Source organism: Rhodnius prolixus, unplaced genomic scaffold (assembly GCF_049639745.1).
Source record: "Rhodnius prolixus isolate KJV_2025 unplaced genomic scaffold, Rpr scaffold_7, whole genome shotgun sequence".
NCBI classification, from domain to species: domain Eukaryota; kingdom Metazoa; phylum Arthropoda; class Insecta; order Hemiptera; family Reduviidae; genus Rhodnius; species Rhodnius prolixus.
In genome coordinates, this window is record NW_027411582.1 from 37,771,228 (window position 1) to 37,797,055 (window position 25,828).

General features: G+C 35.7%; 1 protein-coding gene across 5 annotated transcripts in view; it reads right to left on the reverse strand.

The window, feature by feature from the left end:
* Nucleotides 1–25,828, reverse strand: part of Epac (Exchange protein directly activated by cAMP) — a 374,689-nt gene that overhangs the window by 63,173 nt on the left and 285,688 nt on the right. For 4 of the 5 annotated variants that reach the window (XM_074115265.1, XM_074115263.1, XM_074115266.1 and 1 more), the window contains one exon: nucleotides 20,683–20,734. In XM_074115265.1, the coding sequence (XP_073971366.1) occupies nucleotides 20,683–20,734 (52 nt within the window). Of the gene's footprint in view, nucleotides 1–1,983; nucleotides 2,584–20,682; nucleotides 20,735–25,828 lie in introns of those variants that run through there. The other variant, XM_074115268.1, reaches the window with a different exon arrangement.

Genomic DNA, 25,828 nt, shown 5'->3' on the forward strand with positions numbered 1-25,828 from the left:
TTGTAGGTTTAGTGGGTTCGATTCCCCTGGTCTAGGCCTTGGATTTTATTTAATGGTTAATATGTGAAATTTATAGTAAAGTATGTTAGGCGGTTATAGGCTAGACCCGCAAAGCTAAGATGTATTGTAGGTTTAGTGGGTTCGATTCCCCTGGTCTAGGCCTTGGATTTTATTTAATGGTTAATATGTGAAATTTATAGTAAAGTATGTTAGGCGGTTATAGGCTAGACCTGCAAAGCTAAGATGTATTGTAGGTTTAGTGGGTTCGATTCCCCTGGTCTAGGCCTTGGATTTTATTTAATGGTTAATATGAGAAATTTATAGTAAAGTATGTTTGCTATTCGCCTCCGTCCACGACATCTAATTGTTAGTTGGACGTTAAGCCCCGCCTGAAAAACTTGACGATTACTTTACTTTTACAGTGCTACTGACTGTAGTATTTCAGTCGTTTAGCTCTGATCTTTAGAACTTTTCTTTTGCATTGTACGGGAAGCTTTCCCAGAAAGATTTGGGCTCCAACCTTTGTCTAGTGAAATAGTAATTAAGAACCAGAATTGGGTAACATATTTCTAATTTACGCACGCATACCGTTTGTAGATCCGTACATTGCACTAAGTAGACACCAGATTAATTCAGAGAGAAATGTTTACACAGAATCCTTTACCTTTCTCCACCCCCAAACATTTCAAAACTTAAACTGTAAGATCATAAGAGTGGGTCCCAAGTTTAAAGATAAAGACGGGGGGGTTACTCGTCCACGTTAATCGTGAAGAAAAAGTAGGAAAACCTTCACAGAAACGAGCTGCTGTTCAGTTGGCAGGCTACATTCTCCATCAGCATGAAGTACTAAGGACTTCCTGCTATATCCTTTCTGGAACAATACTTCCGCCCGTAGGACCATTTTTCCCAAGACTCTTCCGCCTCCAGAATGCATGTTTCCGGTGCAAACTGAACAAAACGATTATTTTTGTAGTTATTCTTAGCATTATATTCTTTTCCAGTGTTTACATCCTGTTTACAGCTGTTACATCCAGTCCTTTTTTTTTTTTTTTTTGGGTTGGCTGAAATTTTTGAATCACGTGTTAATTTTTTTTGAAGTCGTGTGAGTGTTCACATTTTTTTTTGGGGGGGTTATCTTCATTTTTTATTTATTTATTTATTTTTTGTAAACTTGTAAATCCATATAAGTTTTATTCGTAACATTTTTTCGAGGTAAATTCAATTAAAGGTTCTTCCAGCAAGAGGGGCGTGGCTTTAATGTGCCATTTTAACATTGAAAACGTTTTTATTGGGTGGTTTGGTAAACAAAAAAATAACGTAACGTAACATGTCACTGTTGATTTTTGTAGTGGCGAAATATAATATAGTTTTTTACCTGAAGATTTTTTTGCCGGGTCCTATTTGTGGAAAATTGCCATACAAATCGTTATACGCGATTCTTGGGGGCATTTGGGGATTTTTGGGGAGGGGGTAAATGGAATCTGTAAAAGTAGAATTAATTATTTATTTTTCCGCGATTTTATTTTTAAAAAAACAAAACCTTTTCAATGCTTTTACATTTTCATGAAAATCGATGAAAATATCGGCCTTTTCGTCTCGACCATTATTATTATTAATAAACAATTCTAGGACGACCTAATTTTTTTTTTCAAATTTAAAGAAAAACCAATCGGAAAAGAAATTGACCGGAAGTTCCCCCCGGTTTAGAGTGTGAGAATTTTCTCGGAAAACAGAAAACAAAAACCGGCTTCTTGGATTTTAGTTGCCCAGTAAAGTGCCATTTTTGGTATGTGTACTGTATTAACGGAAGTTAGTTTCCGGGAAGCCCTTTATTGGAAGTTTTCTTCGAAAATTTTCATTTGTTTTGACTTACTTCAAAAAAAGATAATTTCGTAAAATTGGTAAAGGTTGTCTTTTGGTTTTGATTTTAAAGGAAAATTAGCACTTTATAGAATTATTGTATATAATATACTGTTATTTTACCTTGTAATAAATGATAAACAATCTTCCCAGCATTTCGATTACAGTGACGTCTCAGCAGATATTGTAAGAATCTTACTAGATCTGGATGCATTTGTTTATGGAAGCGAGAATAAATGACACTTATTTGCCACTTGAACTATTACAATGCCAACGTTTATATAAAACTGTACGTGTATATTATAATAGCTTGGATCAGTCCAAAACTGGCTAAAAGGAGGTGGTGGGGATAATATACGTCCTCTGAACGAATGAGAAACATGGTGGGGGATTTTTATAAATATACAAATTAAAATATCGTACGTTATAACAATAATAAACATGGCAGGTCACCATTCCCAATGCCTTCTAAATAATGTACATACTTGTGTGAGTCAACAAATATAGATGCACAGTTTTTTATTTATAGGTTCTTTTGTTTTATTCGAGGATTATTTGTTTATTTGTGATTCTTAAACGACTACCTCTCCGCAAAGTAATATTTGGTTTCGAAATTGTGCGTGTTCATTGTGTTAAAATGATACGGTTGAAGGAAGTATGATGTCACCAGTACCCTTCGTACCTTTTTAAAAGTTTGAGAAAACCTTTTGAAACCTAAGTGGGGAAATAGGTCTAACAATTTGAAATGATAGAAAATTAAAAAAAAAAGAAAAAGTCATCCTGTTATGGAACTTAGAGGAATGCTTACCCCCAACTCAAGAATCGTTTTAAAATGAATTTTCATCAGGGGAATTTTTTTTTTTCAAATGAAAATTATAGTTGCGGGGAAAGAAGGAAAATTTTGCTGCACGCTTTTAAGGGCACCTCCATGGTCTCTTCTGGTCTGAAGAAGTGATATATATTTTCTTGGCGGTCCTAGGGTGCGCCGCTGGGTCATTTTTAAGTCCCCCAGGGGGTCTTTTATATGAGTATTTCTATTTCCCTTTTTCTTCGACGCCTGAAGTGTTCCGAAGTGTGTTAAGGCTGCGACCATTAACTTATAGGTGCAGAGTAGGTCTCAGGAGTAGTGGCTCAACATCACTGGGGCAGAGACAGGCGAAGGAGTTCATTAGAGGCTATTCGCCGAGGCTGACTGCAGAATTAATCCATCAAGGCCGTGGTGGGGCTATAAGGATAATTGTAGGCCTATTAACTGGGCCATTGCAAGCTCGCAGATGATAAGATTAACGCATGGGGCCTGGCAGATGATAGCCTCTGTAGGTTCTGTCAGGAAGAGGAGGAAACGGCACTCTGCACGTGTTGTGACAGTGCGAGGGGCTCGTATGGCTAAGGATGTTACTTCTCGGGGAGGAAAAACCAAGGACTGTGCAGCTTTACCCAAGAGTCATTCTCCAGCATTAAGAGTCTGATTAAAAGGACGGGTCTGGAGGGTGAGCTCTAGAGTGCGGGGAGCCACAATAGATCTAAAGGGGTCGCAGTGGCGTAGCCCTTGAGGCCGCCCTAGTCTAATCTAATCTAATCTACTATAATTCTTTCTTTTACGTACATTTCTGAATATAAATCAGTCAAGAGTCCCAAACATTCCGATGCATAGCTGACGGATTGCCCCTTATTATTATGTTTCTGTAAGTCTGTAAGTTCATATTTTAATCCATGGATATTGACTCCTCCTAGTTTTGATGAGCAACAGGATACCACCCTAATTTTTCCGCAAAAAAATTTCTCTGTGTTTGGTTTTTACCTCTTCATCCTCGGCCATCTTTATTTACAAAGCCGAGGTTATTGTTAAGCTTCCACTATTATCTTGGTTTTTCTTTTTGAATATTATTTAAAACCCAGGGTTAATGGAATGATGCAATGATTTTTCTTTTTTTTTGATGAAAATTGGTCTTAGGGCAGTCCATTGGAGGGGGGTTCTTAAAGGAAGTCCTGTGAGTGTGTTCAAACTTAGATTTCTATGACCTTGAGTATCTCATAAACCGTTTACTTCTGTTGAAAAGTCCATAATTGATTTTAATAATTTCTCTTAAGAGGACGTAACAGAGAGAGAGAGAGAGAGAGAGAGATTGATTGTAAATGGCCGATGATTGCAGTGCCTTCTATATAATGGGGAGTCCTTGTATGAGATATATATATATATATATAAGTTAGAAGAGTAACCCCCTCAGTATTAACTGGTTTATTCACAGATGATGATGTTGATGAATATTTAATAAGGTTATATACAAGGGGGTAGCTAGGCGCACCAAGTTACCTTACTTACCTATTTCCTTCATCCGCGCACGCTCAGGTAGCCTCGGTCTCAAGGTTATACTCTAAACTGGTTACCATGGGGACCGGGTGTGAATGTGAATCGCCAGCTGCAATGGCCGGTGCCATTCCCCCCCCCCCACCCACCGACCCTTGATTTTTTGAACGGACTATTATTTGAAAGGATAAGGGTTACGTAATTATGGGGGTGAAAAAAATAATTCTCCCCAGAATCAGTGGCCATTTCCTTTTTGGGCAGGAAGTGGGAAGTATCTTTAATCGGCAGACTTTTGATTCTCTAGTTTTCACTGGAAATGCCTCCATTTCCAGGAAGGAGAAGTGAACTTCGTGAAGAGGAAGTCGTATCCGGGTGTTTTCAACTCCAGATTATTTCCTTTATGATGAGAGGTAGTCGAGTGGTTAAAGATGATAGCTTTTTTTGTAATTATCGCAATTAGGTATTCCAATATATATTTTGAATTTCTTTTCGTGCAGGAAAAAGGATCAACCAATGGGAGTAACAGGAAAGTTACAAAGTTCCGGTATATTCTGAAATAGAATGATCATATAATATTAACATTTTAATGAGAAGTGGAAAGCTTTATATTTTTTATTGACGTATGTTTTTCCACTCTCCATTTTATTACCCCTTACTCATACATAGAACATAAAAGCTATAAAAGAAAAGCTCGCGCTATCATTTCCAAAGAGATATGGATGATAAAAAGAGAAATGCTATGGAAGCTGTTAAGTAATAAAGAGTTATTATGATTTATTATTAAAAATAATAAACACGATAAGCATAAAAAGCGTTAAGTATTCAAAGCATGCTTTAATATTTATATACAAGCGATAAAATGAAACGATAAAATATATGCGCTGTTATGGGATACAAGTGGGAAAGCATAATTTCCCTACTTCTTTAGCACTTCCTGCCTTATCATCCCGTTTATAATACTATGGGGATTTATTAATACTATTATTAGCATAAATAAATTTAATAGGATTGTAGAGAAAAGTTTTCTCTATAACTGGTATAAATAGCAATGTTTTAGTAATAATAGTTATTGAGATATTGAAGGTTAAAATTTTAGAGGTTTTGGAAACGGTTCAAATTTCAAACCTCTATATCTCTCTTTCTGTTGTTCACATTTCAATGGTTCCTTTACTCAATTGTAGAGAAAACATAGTTCTATAACTGGTATAAATAGCAATGTTTTAGTAATAATAGTTATTGAGATATTGAAGGTTAAAATTTTAGAGGTTTTGGAAACGGTTCAAATTTCAAACCTCTATATCTCTCTTTCTGATGTTCACATTTCAATGGTTTCTTTACTCAATTGTAGAGAAAACATAGCTCTATAACTGACATAAATAGCAATGTTTTAGTAATAATAGTTATTGAGATATTGAAGGTTAAAGTATGGAGGTTTCCTAAAAACTTTAAACCTCTATATCTCTCTTTCTGTTGTTCACATTTCAATGGTTCCTTTACTCAATTGTAGAGAAATATTAGCTCTATAACTGGTATAAATAGGAATGTTTTAGTGATAATAGTTATGGAGATATTGAAGGTTAAAGTATGGAGGTTTCCTAAAAACTTAAAACCTCTATATCTCTCTTCCTATTGTTCACATTTCAATGGTTCCTTTACTCAATTGTAGAAAAAACATAGCTATATAACTGACATAAATAGCAATGTTTTAGTAATAATAGTTATTGAGATATTGAAGGTTAAAGTTTGGAGGTTTTGGAAACGGTTCAAATTTCAAACCTCTATATCTCTCTTCCTATTGATCACATTTCAATGGTTCCTTTACTCAATTGTAGAGAAATATTAGCTCTATAACTGGTATAAATAGGAATGTTTTAGTAATAATAGTTATTGAGATATTGAAGGTTAAAGTATGGAGGTTTCCTAAAAACTTTAAACCTCTATATCTCTCTTCCTATTGTTCACATTTCAATGGTTCCTTTACTCAATTGTAGAAAAAACATAGCTATATAACTGACATAAATAGCAATGTTTTAGTAATAATAGTTATTGAGATATTGAAGGTTAAAGTTTGGAGGTTTTGGAAACGGTTCAAATTTCAAACCTCTATATCTCTCTTCCTATTGATCACATTTCAATGGTTCCCTTACTCAATTGTAGAAAAAACATAGCTATATAACTGACATAAATAGCAATGTTTATGTAATAATAGTTTTTGAGATATTGAAGGTTAAATTTTGAAGGTTTTGGAAACGGTTCAAATTTCAAACCTCTATATCTCTCTTCCTATTGATCACATTTCAATGGTTCCCTTACTCAATTGTAGAAAAAACATAGCTATATAACTGACATAAATAGCAATGTTTATGTAATAATAGTTTTTGAGATATTGAAGGTTAAATTTTGAAGGTTTTGGAAACGGTTCAAATTTCAAACTTCTATATCTCTCTTTCTGTTGTTCACATTTCAATGGTTCCTTTACTCAATTGTAGAGAAATATTAGCTCTATAACTGACATAAATAGCAATGTTTTAGTAATAATAGTTATTGAGATATGGAAGGTTAAAATTTTAGAGGCTTTGGAAACGGTTCAAATTTCAAACCTCTATATCCCTCTTTCTGATGTTCACATTTCAATGGTTCCTTTACTCAATTGTAGAGAAATATTAGCTCTATAACTGACATAAATAGCAATGTTTTAGTAATAATAGTTATTGAGATATTGAAGGTTAACATTTTAGAGGTGTTGGAAACGGTTCAAATTTCAAACCTCTATATCTCTCTTCCTATTGTTCACATTTCAATGGTTCCTTTACTCAACTGTAGAGAAATATTAGCTCTATAACTGACATAAATGGGGACGTTTTAGTGGTTATAGTTATTGAGTTATGGAAGGTTAAAGTTTTGAGGTTTTGCAAACGGTTCAAATTTCAAACCTCTATAACTCAATAATAATATGTATATTATTTATATTCACTTCTGAATTTACTTTTTATTATTAATCTTTATTGTACAAAAGTTAAACTTTTTTACAAGAGTTTGTCACTATCATCTAGATTATAATAACATAATGGTTTTACACACAACCTTTAAATTGAAATTAAATTTAAAGAGAAACAAAAAAGATTTTACATATCAATTTATGGAAAGGAAATTTACTTTGAAATGAACTTAAAACATACTTGAGATTACAGAAAATGTAATACTAAAAAGTAAAAAAAATAATAATATGAAAATAAGAAGCTAATAGTATCATGAGGTTGATTATGATAAATTATTACAATAATAATGTTTGCAATGATTTAAATAAATATAATAAATATAAATTTAAGTAAAAATAAAAATTATATCACTTCTTTTAGTTACCAAAACATCAAAATTTCTTGGTAAAATAAAAATAAATTATTTAACTTTTCTTTTGGTTACCGTAATGAAATTTGTAGTAATTAAACTTGAACAGATCGGAAAACAATATAGTTATTAATTTAACAATTATTTGTTTTTTAATCTAAGTTATTAATGAGTTATTAATAAAGAATTAATTAAGTATTGAGAATGTTTGAGCGAATTTTTATAACATTTAAAAAGTACTGATAAACAGAACTGACGGAGTTTTGTGAGGTCATGAGAAGAATATCGGAGCTGTAGTCTTTCAGATAAAGATCTCTCAGTGGTTGATAAGCTGGACATTGCCAAAGTACATGAAGAAGGGTTTCGGCTTCTTGGCAGCCACACACGTGACATTCTTCGGTACAGTCTATGGCACAGTTGAAATGTTTTGTAAAGATTTTGATTTCTTTTGCACTGGCTAGTCGGAGCTGACATGCTAAACGAATTTTATCGAAGCTCATATTAAAATGTAAATAATTAAAAGAGGGGTATAACTGAGAGAAATCTTCATTGTAGGAAGATATATTGGCTCTGTTGATATCTATCTGTGTCCTTCTTTCCACCAACGCCTCAACGATTTCAGATCTATATTGCATGATAAGAAAAGGATCTTGAGAGTTGAAAATTTCTGTTCTATTTATGGAGTAAAACAATTGCTTGATCTGGGTGATCCAATTAGTTTTCAAGTTAGGGTGTAGTGAATCCATAATTAAGAGGCGATTATAGCATATTCTTGGATATCTATCCGGTGGCATTAATAACAATTTTATTAGCCAATTAATTGTCCTGGAGAATACTTGGTAGTGTAGAACATAATCTTGAGTTTCTAGGCGGATGAAATGGTGAGGAGTAGACAGTGGTAGGCGTAATATAGATTTGTAGAACCTTGGTGGTACTGCTTCTATTTTATCCAGGTAAGGTAGCGACCATACTTCTGCACTATATAATAGTATGGAGAGGATAATGGAGTGTAGTAGTTTCTGGGAGACTGGCCAAGAGTTTGCTGACGTTTTGTTGATTACAGCTTTTGCGGAACCAAAAGCGGAAAAACTTTTAGATATTTGAGCGTCTGCAGATTGTTTGAAGAGTCCAGTACTTGAAAACGTAAAACCTAGGTAGACAAAAGATTTTTTAATTTCTATTGGTTGGTCATAGATGAAGAATTGTGAATGTTTTTTCTGGTGCGGGCTCTTATGGAAAATTACAATCTTGGTCTTATTCACATTAACTGTTAGACCATTAATTTCACAGTATGACTGAAGAACATTTATCTTTTTTTGCAAGTCTATGGGGCTGTCTGCTAGTAAGACTAAATCGTCTGCGTAGGCAAGCATAATCACATCGTTAATACTATCAATAGAGACGCCTATTAAATTGCGCTTCCGAAAATACACTTCAATATCGCTGATGAAAAGTGAGAACAGGATTGGGCTAAGAGAGTCTCCTTGTAGCACTCCAGTAGTTAAATGCACTTCATTTGACTTGCCGATTGAGGTGAGAACTGAGCAGGAAGTTTTAAAGTATAAATCTCTTAGTGTTCTAATCAGTTTAGGGCTAAAGTTGAGATATGTTAATTTTTGCCATAATAGGGAATGATTTATCGAGTCAAACGCTTGTTTGAGATCTATGAATACGGAGTAGAGGTATTGACCCTTTTTATTTAATTTGTTCTCGATAAAAGAATGTAACGTGAAAATGTTGTCTATACAGCCTCTATGGGGTCTGAATCCTGCCTGATGTTCAGGGAGAGAACAGGTAATGTCAGCCCATTTGAGTACACGTTGAGCGAGTATCGAGGTAAATATCTTAAGTATGTTGTTTATCAGAGCTATAGGTCTATAATTAGCTGCGTTAGATGGGTCTCCATTCTTGTAAATCATTGTGATTAAGGCTTTCGCCCACATCCTTGGCACTTGTTCATGCTCTAAAATGCAGTTAAAGAGGTTGAGAAGATACTGATGCCACTCAGCTGGAAGATGCTTATATACCTCGTTCGGGATACCGTCATCTCCCGGTGATTTGCTGTTTTTTGTTTTTTTAATAGTTATCAGTAACTCTTCCATTGTAATGTCTCCTTCCAGATGAACAATTGCCGCTTCAGTACCACAAGTTAGAGGTAATGGCTCCACATTCATTTCCGGGTTCATATTCTTTAAGTGTTTTTCCCAGTCATTGAGTGTTACTAAAGATTGCTTAGTATTACACTGTTTGAAGCAAAAAGACTTTATCGTTTTCCAGAAAGTATGTGAATCTCTGACGTTAGATATACCCTCAGTGAGTTTCTCGTAGTAGGTATGTTTAGCTATGCTCAGTGCATTACGATACAGTTTCTTATTGTCTAAGTAGAGTGAGAGGTTCTGATCTGTTTGGCAGTTTCTCCATGTTCGGTAACTCTTCCTGGTTTTCTTCTTTAGTATGTAACATTCCACATTAAACCATTTGTTTCTGATGTATTGGTTATATTTTGTATTAGGTCTAAGAGCTATCAAGTTTGCACAAACAGCAGCGACCTTAATAACTGTGTTGAAATTGTCAGCTAGTATATCAGGAGAGTCGGATGATAGATATATGCCTTTAGAGGTCTTAAGACAGTACATAAATTCTGATATTTTATTTATTTCTTCCCATTTTATAGTTTCTCTTCCGTAACTATGCACTACATCTGTGGTGCACGAGTTTGTTGAAAAATAGCCAAAATTCAAAATGAGTTGACATAGCAGGTGGTCGGAGAATTCAGGGAATGACAAAACTTCAAAGTCAAAAATTTCCCCTATTTTTGAGTTATTAATCCAAATGAGGTCATTAACAGATTTTCCAGTCCGGGATACGTACGTGTACTGTGCAGGGTTGTCACTGAGGCTGCGCCCATTTACATTTGTAAAGCCGTTGTTTTCCATCGCATCCACTAACAACTTTCCTCTGAAATTCAGGTGTTTGTCCAGACTAGTTCTTTTAGGGCATAATTGTGTGCCATCGAAAAAAATAGGCTCCCCATTATTGAGTTCTTGGATTCGAGAATTAAAATCTCCGGCTATGATTATTGTGTGATGTGGGTTATTACTGTGAACGTCATTTATTATTTCTTCCAGTGAATCTATGCAGAGTTTAGAGTCAACTGAGGGTGGCAAATAGACGATACCTACTATAATAAATTGGCTTACGTGTAATAATTCGAGAAATATGCAATAGTTACTTTGTACGATAGTTTTAATTAAAGTTAAAGATTTGTTAATGAAGACAGCAATGCCTCCACTGGCGCGGCCCATGTGTTTGTCCTTTGTAGCTTTAATTTCAAGACAGTGGAAATTATTTAGGAAGTAAGGTGTAATTATACTAGTTTGTAACCATGTTTCTACAACACCTACAATGGCTGCGTTTTCAAGTTTTGAGAGTTGATGCTGGTCAAGTTTGAAAATGTTGTGAAAGCCACTGATATTCCAAAATAGAACATAAAATTTTTCTAGAGGTTTAGTCCTGTTCTCAGCATTTTTCAGATTGTCCAGTAGAAGACTCTGAGGTGGTCCTGACTCGAAAAAGGCCAGGAATTGTAGTCTGACTTTTCACTATCATATCTCTTCTTCTTTTCTTCTTCCTCTCGTCCGATGCCTGTAAACTAGGAGACTGTAAGACTGGCGTAGCCTGTTTTAAAGATAGGTTTTCGTGGTGCACAAACTTGTTATTAATAATAAGACCGTTGTTTCTCAGCTTAACGGAATTTCCTTCGCCTATTAATTTTAGTTGCAACTGACGTAAACTTTTCCTTCTATTTATGGTTTTTTTGTCAAGATCATTTGATATTGAAAAGTCAGTGTTTTTCAGTAACTTTATATTCTTAAAAATGTTTATTTTCTTTTTAAAAGATACGAAAGAAACAAGTATCGGGCCATCCTTTCTAATTTTAATACTCAATCTTTTTATAAAGTTTATATCGTCAGATTTAACCTCTGTCGATAACTTGTTATTGCAGAAATCAATAAATTTTTCTTCCAGAATATCATTGCTTTCGTTTGGGAAAGCTGGCATTCCGTGAACTAATATATTGTTTTTCCTGGACAAATTTTGAAATATTTCTTCTTGCTTTTCAATTTTGGCCACTAATTGCATGTTTCTTTTTTGTAATTCCGCATATTTCTGTGTATGATCACTTAGGATGTCAGATAATTTACTAATATCTTTTTTCATAGAATTAATGTCTTCCTTTATTTCCGCCTTAAATTGACAGAGTATTTCTTTAAGTTGCTCAAATTCGGACATATTAACAGTTAACTATATTCGAATAGTAGAATTACTTGTAGTAGTTTTTTAGTGGGATAAATTTTAAAATAACATGCGAAAGAAAAAATGAATTATTTAGAGATATTAATGGGCGTTCAATAGAAGAAGCTGAAGTTTTACTTACTCAGTATAAAGTAAACATGAACAGTACACTCCGCTAATAAACACTATAACTGGATCTTCTCAAATGTAGTAGTTACTTTAATTTCTTTTTTCTTTTTTCTACACTTCCACTCGATGGGTTTTCTTTTAAGTTTGGGAAGATTATCTTTAATTAATAAAGTAACAACAGGTAAATTTACAGATTGATACACAACTTACAACTCATTAAAAACATTCACAGTTTAAAGAGCAATACTGAACGATGTTATCACCACGACAGTAAGAGACAAACTCCTTCTGAATTTACTTGTTTTCTTATATTCTAGTAAAAAAAAAAAAAACACCAAACTTATGATTTTTTGTTTTTTGAACTTACTATTTTATTGAGAAGTATCCTGCAAATATATATTCGCGAAAGTTTTACTTAACTGATGAAATGGTCACCAGAAAAGGATTTTTCTCTCTAGCTGCACTACATCGTGTTACAAGATCTTTTTCAACTACCCGCTGCCCACGGCTACAGATCGGCACCGTGTGCCATGGTCTTAGGATAAAATAAAACTGCGGACTATGTTTCTAGTTTATAGAACTTGTCGTGACCACCACCGCGGGACATGTCACAATGGATATGGGACAAATGCAGCAGACTAAGAGGTGAAGGGAAGCCATTATCCCTTTACCTTTACCCAGAAATGAACCCAATTAAGGAGGAATGTTAAAAACCTTAACCAGGAAAAATGGATATAAAGATATTTTCTTACTAATGATGACGTATCTTTTTAATTAAAATTTCGCGTGACGTATTTTTATGTATGCCCTTATTAATTTATCTATGTATTTATTTAATGAACTTTTTTTTTATCTATTTTTTGCTTTGCGAGCTCCTTGAATGTAAGAGCATGTACGATGATATATAGAACCGGAAGGAGGGAATAAAGTAATGGCGGTGACATCAGCAATTGTTTGGTATATAATTTCATTAATGTTTTAATCTGACAACTGAGGACCATGTGGAGGGGATAAGCTTTTAGCACTTCCGCTAATATGATGACGAATTATTGTGAGGCGAAAAAAGTATAAACGTTACTGTGGTCACCTCCAAGCAAGAAAGAAGACGTATTGTGATCGAATCCGAATTTTTTAGCAGAAGTTTTTGAGATCCCTTTAAAATTTACTCAAGCTTCTCAAGCTCAAAACTCACAAGCTTACAGCTTGAGGGCTCTTCAGAGAGTTAAACCTTTACACTAAAGTCACACCTTTATTATAATAATTAGAATTTATTTTTGAACTAAGTTGCCTAATTTATTTTTATGATAATATGAGCTAAGTTTTAATTGCTGTTGCTTTATACTCTTAAGGTTAATATGAGCCCTTAGGTACTAGATTAGATTAGATTAGGGCGGCCTCAAGGCCTAGCCACTGCGTCCCCTTTGGATCTATTGTGGAACCCCCCAACTTTAGAGCTCGCCCTCCAGACCTGTCCTTTTGATCAGACTCTTAATTCTGGAGAGCGACTGCTGGGTACACAGGCCTTGGTTTTTCCTCCCCGAGGAGCCACACGAGCCCTTCACACTGACACAACACGTGCAGAGTACCCGTTTCAACCCCCCGCTTAGGTACTAACGCATATCTTCTTCTTCTTCTTCGGCGCGACAGTCCGCCTAGCGAACCTTGGCCTCCGTCAAATGCTTCTGCCAGTTTTCCCTATTTAGGGCAGCCACTTTCCAGTCAAGTACACACAGCACCGCCGGGGTAACCTTCACTCCGTCCAGCCAACGTAGCCTTGGCTTGCCTCTCTTCCTACCGCCGTATAGTAAGCCTCTTCGGCCACGTCATCATCACACATTCTAGCCACATGTCCCGCGCCCATCTTAGTCTGCCTATCCTCTTATCACTTTACTGTTGTCCGATTCTTCGTACAGAGAGTAGATTTCCGTGTTAGTGGTTTTCGCCAAGTTTTCGGGCCATCCCGAATTGGTCCAATTATATTCTTCTAAAGATCTTTCTCTAAAAAAAATCAGGAGGTTTTTTTTTTCCATCTGTTTTCAGAAAAAGCCCACGTTTCCGAACCATAAGTTATAACTGGGCGAATTAGTGTCTTGTAGAGGATGATTTTTTAGTCTCCCTAGAGCTATCAGCTTGCTTTTCATCTGTTTGGCGAGTCCAAAGTAGAATCGATTCGCGCTTATTGTTCTACTTTTTAACCTCTGCTGATATTTCATTCCCTTGGGTCCGGATCCGAGGTACTTAAAAAAGTCAACCCTCTTGAATTTATAGGAACCCACCACACTAACGCATATGATATATGAGAAATTTATAATAAAGTATGTTAGGCGGTTATAGGCTAGACCCGCAAAGCTAAGATGTATTGTTGGTTAGTGGGTTCGATTCCCCTGGTCTAGGCTTTCGATTTTATTTAATGGTTAATATGAGTTTATAGTAAAGTATGTTAGGGGGTTATAGGCTAGACCCGCAATGCTAAGATGTATTGTTGGTTTAGTGGGTTCGATTCCCCTGGTCTAGGCTTTCGATTTTATTTAATGGTTAATATGAGAAATTTATAGTAAAGTATGTTTGGCGGTTATAGGCTAGACCCGCAAAGCTAAGATGTATTGTTGGTTTAGTGGGTTTGATTTTTCTGGTCTAGGCCTTGGATTTTATTTAATGATTAATATGAGAAATAGTAAAGTACGTTTGCTAGTCAGCTCCGTCCACGACACCTAGAAAATGGTAGTTGGACGTTAAGTTCCGCCTGAAAAAATAGACGATTACTTTACTTTACTTTTTTTTTATAAGTGATGTTTAAAAAATTGAATTTATCCCAATTGAATTAATACCAATACAATGAATGGACTGGGATTAGGCCCTATTAAATGGAATTAAGTATTTAAAAGCTTCACCTCGTTACGAAGTACGGCTTAACTTTGACATTACGATTGCAGTTTTTTTTGGGGTATTACCAATAATGGTTAAATTTAATGTATTCGCTTTACTATAATTTGGAAATGATGTAAGAACTTAAAAAGTAAGCTAACTTTAACGTAAGTTTTTATTGTTCGGGAGTGATAAACTTCCGGTGTTTTTATTTTTTGAGCGGAAGTGATTTCTTTTATTCGCACATTAATACAAATGTTTTTGAATTAGTGCGTAAACAAAAGAGTAGGATTCGTGCATTCAAAATTCCGTCATAAAAGGAAATACGTAGCCTTTTGGCAAGCGTTAAGATTTTTTTATTTTTTTAAATTGTGTCTAGTTTCCGGTGGAGGAGTCTTCCACGGCTATCACCGCCATCAGTCAGTGGTAAGTTCATAGGGGATTTTATTGGTTCTTATTTAAGGACAACTTTTTTTTTGAGCTTCCACCGAGGCATTTGCAGCTTGTATTTCTGTCGGTCTCTTCAGAGAGTTCAGAGTTTTGAGTTTAAAGTTATTTATTGAAGAATATATTTTTTTTAATAACAGGATGTAGTAAATAATAATAATAAAAAAGGTTCCGGCTCTCATTTTATATTGCGATTATTATAAAGCATTATTTATTTATTCTGCAAAGAGAAATACAAAGGGAAAACTTTTCCTCCTGAATATTACTTTTCCGACAAATAAGAGGAAAATATTGTGATCGTACTCTTCTTTAAAAATTGATTTTCCCCTAGATTTAGCCTTGAGAAAATATTGGGATGAAAAGTCAAAGCTGAAAATCAGTCCGATCTCAATAAACCTTTTTGCGGGTGGAAAAGAGAAGATAAAAGAAAAGATTGCATTCAAGGCTAATTAATACTTCTACAGGTTTCCTCTTAAAATATCAGGAGAAGGAAATGACCTAACTTTTCTATTTTAATGCTTCTTTGGTTTTTGATAATGAATAATCGATTTGTTGTTAATTACTTGGCTATCGAAATGCTAAGAGTGAATTCATGTAAATTGGATAGTAGATTTTTGTGTTCAAGGATCTTTTCATTAAAAGTTTATTCGTATTTGGTGTCATTCATTGAATTTGAATGACTTTAATAGGGTTTCCGCCCCTTTTTCTCCTAATTTAAACCCCATTTTTATTAAACCTGTATCTGAAGTTATCGAGAAGAATAATTGCCTAATTATTGAGATTTATTTTTCCCTCCTTTTGGAGGGGCTATCTTGAGTTCGAAACTGTTGTTTTAAAGTATGATAGTAAAGTAATCGTCTATTTTTCCAGGCGGAACTTAACGTCCCAACTACCATTTTCTAGGTGTCGTTAACGGAGACGACTAGCAAATGTACTTTACTATTTCTCATTTAACCATTAAATAAAAATCCAAGACCTAGACCAGGGGGAATCGAACCTACTAAACCAACAATACATCTTAGTATTGCGGGTCTAGTATCTTAACCACTCGGCTACCGGTGGCGCCTACATCACTTATATTATTGTGCTCCTTACTATTTGTTTTAACCACAAAGACATATATGTAATGCAGGCTTAGTATAGTAAAATTTTAAGACATTTCTAAAGGCTCAATTGGTTTAATGTTTTCACTGATTGGATAGAATCTTTTACTATTAAATTAAATTTCTGTTTTTTTGCTATGACGAATAAAATGCGACGAAATTATCATTACTGAAAAATTAAAACCATATTTTGGTCTAATAATTTGGCTTAATTTTTTTTAAAAATTGAATTTAATTACTTCCTTCCAAATTCTGAATTCAATCCATTTTAATTTCTGTCTTAAATTCTATTGACGCAAGTAGTAGAATTGTACACGATGCTTAAAATGGCACTTTAAGAAAGAAGCGTTTTTTAAACATTTTTTTTTTTATTTTTAAATTTAAACCACCAATTTAAATTTAGTTTTTTGATTCGTTCTTAATATCAAGCGAAGGGAAACAGCGAAGAAAAATTATTAAAGTTTACTTCCATTTCTTTTAGAAGGGTGGGGGTGGTGTGGGGGGAAAATATAACGGAATTAAATTTATTATGCAAATTAGAAGTTGTGTTGGCCGGAAGGAAACTGCACCATTGATGACGGATGGGTTGGATTTCTCTCGGGGATTTTCCTTGAGTTTTCTTTTGGTTAGATTTCTTTTCTACGAATATAACGCTTTTCTTTTTATTTTTGGGAGCAGAATATTAACAATTAATTTTTAAAATTCAATTTCCTAGACTTTTTTTTGTTTTTTTTTTTGTATCCCTAGGGAGCAGAAATGTTCGATCTGGTCCAGTTTTCAAAATTGGGTTTCTACGGGTTCTCACCTGTTCTTTTAATTACTTCTTCTAATGAAAACACAACTTACCTGAATATGTCAAGAATAAAGTCATATTACTTACGCAAGAGAAGTCAAAAAAGTTTTGAAAACCCTAAATTGGCTAGAATAATACACGTATATACGAGTATATATAAAAGTTAAGCCCTCAATTTGTGTTACATACAACGACAAAAAAGGGCGTCCCGCAAGGTAATGTTCCGCAAAAGAACTTTTTGTAGTTGGTGGTTAAGGTTGGGCAGCTTCCCGCACTTTTCAGCCCCCCTCACCGGAAAACAACACAGGGTCCAACTAAGTGAGATTTAATGTAGCATCCAGAACCACAATGGGCTTCTATAGGACCACAATGTTAGTTATATAAACAAACACCTGGCGGCAGCACGCTTCTATAACTTCCTCTTAAAATCTAAAGTTTTAAAACTTTTAGGCCTACAATTTACTTTTTTGCTCTAATTAATTAAACTTTTTTTGGTTTTGATGTTTAATTAGCCAATAAGAAATGACTTCCTGTTTCTCGCCTCCAATAATGTTTTTCATACATCCAAAGATCGTGGATTCATTCGCCTGTTGAAGATCCCCAGTTCAAATTCTGCGTGTTGCTATTTTTTAGATTGTTAACAACAAGAACAAAAAATTGTTCCTCCATCTCTCCATAGCATTCTAGGGACCTTCTCTCAATGAAACATCGCATTCTAGAGACCTTCTCTCAATCAAACATCGCATTCTAGGACCTTCTCTCAGTGAAACATCGCATTCTATGGACCTTCTCTCAATGAAACATCGCATTCTATGGACCTTCTCTCAATCAAACATCGCATTCTATGGACCTTCTCTCAATCAAACATCGCATTCTAGGACCTTCTCTCAATAAAACATCGCATTCTAGGACCTTCACTCAAGAAACATCACATTCTAGGACCTTCTCTCAATGAAACATCACATTCTAGACCTAACTTCTTCAGGTACTGCCCTAGTGAATAAGTGCACGCCTCTAACTAGTTATCTTCAGTTACAAATCCTCTACCACAGCAAATCCTGATCACGGTTACACTTCCAACAAATCTACGAAGATGGCTGAGCAGTCGCCTTGGTCTCGCTACCAACTATGTTAAATGTTCTCGGCTAGTTGCAGTCATACTGGTGATGATCGTCATTCAAGGCACTCCCATGGTTTCTATTTGTACCCACCCAAAACTTTTAACTGCATTTATAGATAGAAATTCAACGGTTAATACACAACAATAATACTTAAGTACAACAATGATGTGTCTCAAATCACCTGATTGTAATTCCAAAATAAAGCGAGTTATATATAATCGATAAATCTATTTTTATTACTATCATTTGGAACTTGCGAGAATACAGTTGGCCAACTATTATCTTGGCCACACAATTGATCTCCCCCCCACCTCCGAACCTGAGACAGTTTTAACTGATCACCCGATAAAAATTTCAAAATGATAGAATCACGCGATACCAGTGCTAAGTATTCAAACTATTGACGCTTGTCTGTGTCTATAAATATCCGTGTGTACTGTGACAAACAAACAGACAGTCTCGTAAATAAATATTTTTATTGAGTAATGTTGACCATATAGCTTTCTTTCTCTTTGTGTTAGTGGCCAGCTTTGTTTCCGTATCGTCGTAATCGCCCCGCATATATATTGCTATTTATCATCGCCTGCCCTCCTAGAAGAGCTAACGATTACCAGCTAGTGGGAGATATTACCATGTTAGGAACCCTGATCAAGCTTTTTGTGCCTCAAGTAGCGTTTTTCTGAATGAAATAATACCGTGTGGGGTTCCCCCCCCCCACGTCCTGCGATAAATCGATCTGCTTCTGATTGAACCTGATTGCTGATGGTTCGTATTTCGATTAAATTAAAGAATTGGTGTTACACTGTTTCATATTATACTCTCTGAAAGATACAAAACCTTCTTTTCAGTTACTGCAGCCTCCAATAAAGTGTTTACTGCTCTCCGTGCGATCGGTGGGATATGAAATAGATGATAGACCCGCTTATTGTTCCCAAGCGGTTTTGCAAGTGGTAGCCAATAATTGTTGCGTTCCCAGGGTTCCACACAAGACAGACTTCCCCGGGGAGATGGTTGGTTCAGATTTTTCTTTTTTTTTAAAATCCCACGCTTACAACCTGGCTTCTTTGGTACCTCCATCCTTGCTATTCTAAATATCCTTTCCCCATTTCCTTAATTCAATTTCTCCTCGGTTTGCCGACTTTTCTATGTAGGTTTATTTCTGTAGTGGTTATGAAGCACGGATTTGTATCCCCTCTCCATGCTTACCATCCAACCAAGGCTTTTTCCTTTAATTTTCTTTAATGTGCACCTAGTTTTAGTGCAGACTTAACTTCTCTTTTAAACTGATCATAGCTTTCTTCAGAAGCCTCTGTAAGTCACTAAATAAGGGTTGCAGCCCTGGAGTTATGTTCATGATGCATCGTCACTTCATTACCGTTGCTTGCGAAAAAAGTTTTGGTCCATAGTCGATCGATTCTTGCGGTAAGTTTGCAAAGCAATTTTTTTTTTTTGCTACTAGCTCAAGCATTCAGATTATAGTTCTCAATTAAAGCTATGAATATACACGGTAAAAGCTAGCTAGCTACAGAACCGTACAATGAACACGTTGTTAAATCACTAGAACTAAAGCTAGGCTCAATTGGAGCCGCAGGTAAATTAGAATTGAACTCCGCCGTTCCGTTCCCCTCCCAAATCAATATTTAATCTCCTAGATTTAGCTGTCTGGCAGCAGCATTTCCGTTTTCCACTGGCATCTGTTGTGCCACCACCAACATGTCGAAGAAAAGAGAGACAGAGAGTGAGAGAGACTCTGGACTTCTGGGAAATAAAAATAAATATTTTGATGTTGGGCTAAAAGTGGGTGGAAAAAATAGTATCCAGCTTCTCTTTGATGAATCATTATGAAGCTTAGAGGTGAGCCTACATTCTTTAAATTTTAGGCCCTCGTAATTCGGAAGGCAGTCATGATTGTTCCCTTTGTAACTTACGGTCCAGGAGAGGACACCATCCATTTTATATGTATATTGGTCCTGTTTTAAAAGAATTTCGAATCTCCCGTCTTTGGTTTTGGAGGTCCTTCCGAGGGAAACCTTCATTGACTTATTAAATGGCAGGGACTGGGCCCAGGCTTGTTCCTGAGTGTGGTTCCTATAGATGGTTAATTTGGGTGAATGTCGCACAGAGTGTATCCTTCATAATATGGGCAAGTGAATTTAAGATCGCTTTTATGTATTTAAAGATACTTTGTGTATGGAATATTGGGTTTCTAGTTGGTCACTATGAAGTCTTTGTGGGTACCATTAAAGATCAGTCAGTGTTTGAGAAACATTATCCCTGATAGGCACCAAGGAGGTGCTCTATAGTCACTGAGAGGAGCTCTAAAATTTTTTAAGGGCAAAAAAAACGATTTTAAAAAAAGTACAATAAATAGATAAAAAAAAAAATAAATAAATAAACAAAATATTTACTTACCATTTTTCATTTTACAATTGGACATCAATTCCGTCATGATATCCTTGTTTTTCTGAAATCATAAAAAGAGAAAAATGATGCTGCATTAAATAAAGAGATGATCTTGAAGTAGTAAATTGTATGGGTATAAAAACGTCGTGTACAGTTGGCTGGTTTTAGGCGTTCTGACCGCCCTGAACTGCTGGCATTGTTACCATAATTCCGGGAAATCCAACATTTACATTTTCCTCCTGAAAGCTTTATCTGGGATGAATTGTGTGTGAGAGAGATGAGCCTGAAAATGGCATTTCCTTTTATTTATTTAAGAGATAAATTTACCGTTGATTTATTATTTACTTTATTATACAAATAATACATTATTTGAAGTTCGTATATTACTTAATAGGGGCGCCGCACTTTCTCATGATGATTGGGTGGACAAAATTTATGTCACATTGGTTCCCGAACATCCAGAATATAGAAGGCAAATCAAAGATCTTCGAACTGCACGCATGTTTATTGTAACCCTGACCAGCTTCAGACTTACAACCATCATCAGAGGTAGATGATTCAGTCTGTCAGTATTTCGATTGTCTTTTTAAACCGGGGGTCGCCAAACTTTTCTGGTCATGGACCCCCCCTATATAATTTTTCGAAATATTTATTGACCCCCCATAAAAGTAATTTTCAGTTAATTAAAAATAAAACTATCTATTAGGTACTGTGCTTATTGCATTTATTTTATGATTTTAAACATTTATTAAAGTAATTTTACATTGTGTAACAAATAGTTTTATGAAAAATATATTAAATGTTGAAATACCTTAATATTTATTAAATAATAAGTAATTATAAATAAGAATTGTATTGTATTTTTTATTTTATTTATTTATTTTTTATTGTATTTTTATATTTATATTACTGTTTTTTTACTGATTTTCTGTGTTACTGAATTGTTTGTATTTGTGTATTTGTAATATCCAGGCCCTGAAGAGGACAATATAATTGTCAAAACGTTGGCAAGAAGACTAGTTGTTGTTTTTTATTTGACCGATCCCTCGCAAATCTTGAATCCTAAGTTTATAAATAAGTAAAGTAACTACAAGTATTGCTTCTTAATTAATGAGATGGGTATGCAATGGTGTTTCTTCGCAAGGCTCCGCTATATTGGGTTCGAAATTGTTTTTCCTTCGAACCCCCTGGCTCAGATCGACCCCCTACTTTTATTAAATAGACCCCCTGAGGGTCTTATATAGACCACTTTGGCGACCTCTGCTTTAACCAATCAGGTTCTACATTTCCCTCCAAATAAACTTCGAACGTTTTACGAACAAAAAAAAAAAGAAAAAGTAAAATAATCTCAAATTTTTGAAAACAAGTCTTCATTAGGTAGTAAGATTAAAGAAACGGATGCTGTTACTTGCAAAATCAAAAATTACTAATTTCACTAAACTGTACGTAAACTAAAATGGTTGGTAGAAATAATACGAAGTTTAACGAAGATGAACGATGAAGAAAACGTCACTGATGAATGCTAATTAACGCTTATTGTTCCAAAATCGCGTTATTGTTATGATGTCGTACACTTTACTGGTGACGCACGTACTGGGTTTTTCTAACTATAGCTGTATAAATAGCTGATCGTTAATTGTGAAATTAATTTTGATTTTACTACAATTCCCAAAATTGTACCCATATCCGGTTCCTGAAAATGACAGTGTTGTCTCTATTTTTTTTTTTAAACATCCTTCCGACATAATAAATGTAAAATTTTATTAACATTGTCCTGGTAAACTGCCTTCATAATCAGTGTTAATAGTGAAAGTTTGCGCCCTAAATATGAATGTTAAGCAGGTTGTATAATGTCGTTGGTAATTATCGTATTCCGTTTATGGTCTAATCATAAAATGTCCCTTAAAAAAAAAATGCTCGCCATTTTTCCCCGTATTTATGAGCTCTCTTTTAATGACTCATCTAGCCCGTTGATGGAAGTAGAGATTAGCTGATTTTTGGGGGATCTGGACCAGTTCCAGAGAGTCAGCCAAGCCCTCCTCCACTTGCTCCAAGACCTCTTGACACTTAACCTCCTAATATTTGTACCATACATATCTTGTAGAGTGGTTGATGTGTATTAGCATTTAGCAAAACCTACAAGAATCCAAAGAATCACCCGAAGGCTGGATAGAACATTAGGAAAATAGTGTCGTCACTGAGGCACTGGACACCCCCAATGAGGGACTTGGGGAAACATTAAAAAATAACCCCGCTTAGAGAAGAATGTCACCCTCTCTCATGAAAAGTTAGAGTCGTTTACCCCATACCCAACCAGCTTTCCTAACTTTCTGGGCTTGCCTAGAGTGACTGTATAGTTACCACGTCTGAGGTGCCTCCTCAGTGATCATTAGGGAACGAAGTGTCTGGCCCACTAATCACCGGCTTCACTCTCTCCTGGGTGTCCCAACAGATCACTAAATGGTTACCTCTTCTTCCAAGCGGTTGCAACATCACCTTCGGCTGGTTTCTCACAATTTATCACTCACAAAAAAAAAAAGAAGAAGAAAATTACATGAATACAGGACAACCTCAATTAACCGGGATTTGCGGATTAACCGGGATCATGTTGAGTCATCATAAGAACACCTGGATCGGCGCCGAAACAAAAGTAAATTTTCGGAAAATTTTTTGGTCTTCCGATGTAACATAATTGGTAGGCGTGGCAGCAACTCTCTTATGTCTGATTTTCTTGAAGAGTCCATTATGTATGTATGTATGTAAAAACCCAAAATATGGTGCAATTACTAATGAATCTCTTTGGATTAATCACGGTCTTACAAAAGATCTTACAAAAGACCATGGGATTTACGTGTCCGTAAATGGTTGATTTTCAACTTCACGGTTATATTGTAATATTGTGCTGGAAGAAGATCATGAAACCCGTGGCCCGGGTTGTCCAGGAAGGAAAGGAGCCAATTGGAGAAACGGTTGAAAATCTCGCTCGTCTCGCCCACCAATCGATGGAAGGAGGAGGTGAAAACATGAATCGAGAAGACATTTTTGGAGTGGTTCGATTGTGCTAAAGATGTTTCACAGTTTGCTTGGTCTTAGTCCTGAAGAAATTCGACCAGAACATCCGAGAAGACGAACCGGAAGAAGAAGGAAATGAAATCGACTGTAGAAGAGAATGATCACCCAGGAATATCCCCCTGGATGCAGCCATCGAATTCAGTTGCTGAATTGATTGAATTTTTTTCACGATAAAGGACAATCCAACCAGTGGACAAAGTTGTGCTTTTTAAATAGTTGTTACACTCATCAGAGAGTGGTCGTTTGATAGAAAATAAAGCAAACAACACTTGGAAAGTATTTTTCAAAAAGTTGAACGGCAAAAAAATGAAAGAAAAGAGAAAATAAAATAAGAAAAAGGATTGTCTAAGATGGGAGTTGATCTCTGGGACGAAACAGTACGAGGGTCGTTTGAAAAGTCCGTGCAAAGTCAGAGAGATAGCACTACTGGCGCGTATCGAGGTTATGTTTAGTTAGTAGCATCTCTTGGAAGAACACACACCAAGTTTCAGCCAGATCGGTCTATTTCTTTGTGTTTGGCATTCGTTTGAATCGAGGAAGTCGAGTGATTTTTAAAAAATGGACGAAAAAGAATTTCGTGTGTTGATTAAACACTACTTTATGAAAGGCAAAACGCCTCAGGAGACTAAAGAGAAGCTTGATAAACATTATGGTGACTCTGCACCTTCGATTAGAACAGTTTATAAGTGGTTTCAAAATTTTCGGAGTGGCCATATGGGCACAAGTGACGCTGAACGTTCTGGATGCCCTGTTGAGGTTATTACTCCAGAAATTATTGATAAAATCCATGATATGGTGATGGATGACAGAAGAGTGAAGGTGCGTGAGATTGCTAGAGCTGTGGGCATCTCGAATGAACGGGTACAAAATATTTTGCATCAACATTTGGACATGACAAAGCTATCCGCAAGATGGGTGCCGCGATTGCTCACGCTTGACCAAAAACGAAATCGTGTGAAGTGTTGCAAGGACGGTTTGCAGCTGTTCCAGAAGAATCCGCAGGACTTTAAGCGTCGTTTCGTCACTGTGGATGAAACATGGATACATCACTACACTCCTGAGACCAAAGAACAATCTAAACAATGGGTTACCAAGGGGGAATCTGCGCCAAAAAAAGGCGAAGACCGTTCCTTCGGCCGGAAAGATTATGGCGACTGTCTTTTGGGATTCGCAAGGAATAATCCTCATCGACTATCTGGAAAAGGGTAAAACTATTACAGGTGCATATTATTCATCGTTATTGGACCGTTTGAAAACCGAGCTGCAAGAAAAACGCCCACGATTGGCCCACAAAAAAAGTCCTTTTCCATCACGACAACGCACCAGCTCACACCTCAGCAGTTGTGGTCGCAAAATTAATGGAAATAGGGTTCCAACTCGTTTCACATCTCCCCTATTCTCCAGACTTGGCTCCCTCGGACTACTATTTGTTCCCAATATGAAGAAATGGCTGGCGGGAAAAAGATTTTATTCAAACGAGGAGGTGATTGCAGAAACGAATGGCTATTTTTCAGACTTGGACAAATCCTATTATTCGGAAGGGATCAACAAACTAGAGCAGCGTTGGACGAAGTGTATAAGCCTAAAAGGAGACTATGTTGAAAAATAAAAAAGGTTTACCCCAAAAAATTAAGTACTTTTTATTTTTGCACGGACTTTTCAAACGACCCTCGTAATACATTACTACGTAATACTGTGTATTCGGTTTAACCGGGATTTCAGTTTTCCGGGGTGGGTATAGCTGGAGGTCAGCCTGGTTAATCGAGGTTCTACTGTAATTTTGAATTTTAAACTCAAAATTTTGATTAAAAAAAATATTTATCTATTTTTAAGATTTAATTTTTGACAAGTCAACATCTGAGTGCTTTGGTGCCCGGAACTTCCGTTAGTGCACTTCCGAGAAAATTCCCCCCCCATTCCAACACAAAAGTAAAATATCGGTAGTTCCGGTTTAGGAATTTTCTTTTTATTTTTTAAACTAATTTTTTTTTGTGCACTCACATACGTACCCACCATTTTCTAAAAACTATATGTTTCATTTCCGACTGAGATATTTCTGGTGAGATATCGAGAATTTTGATGC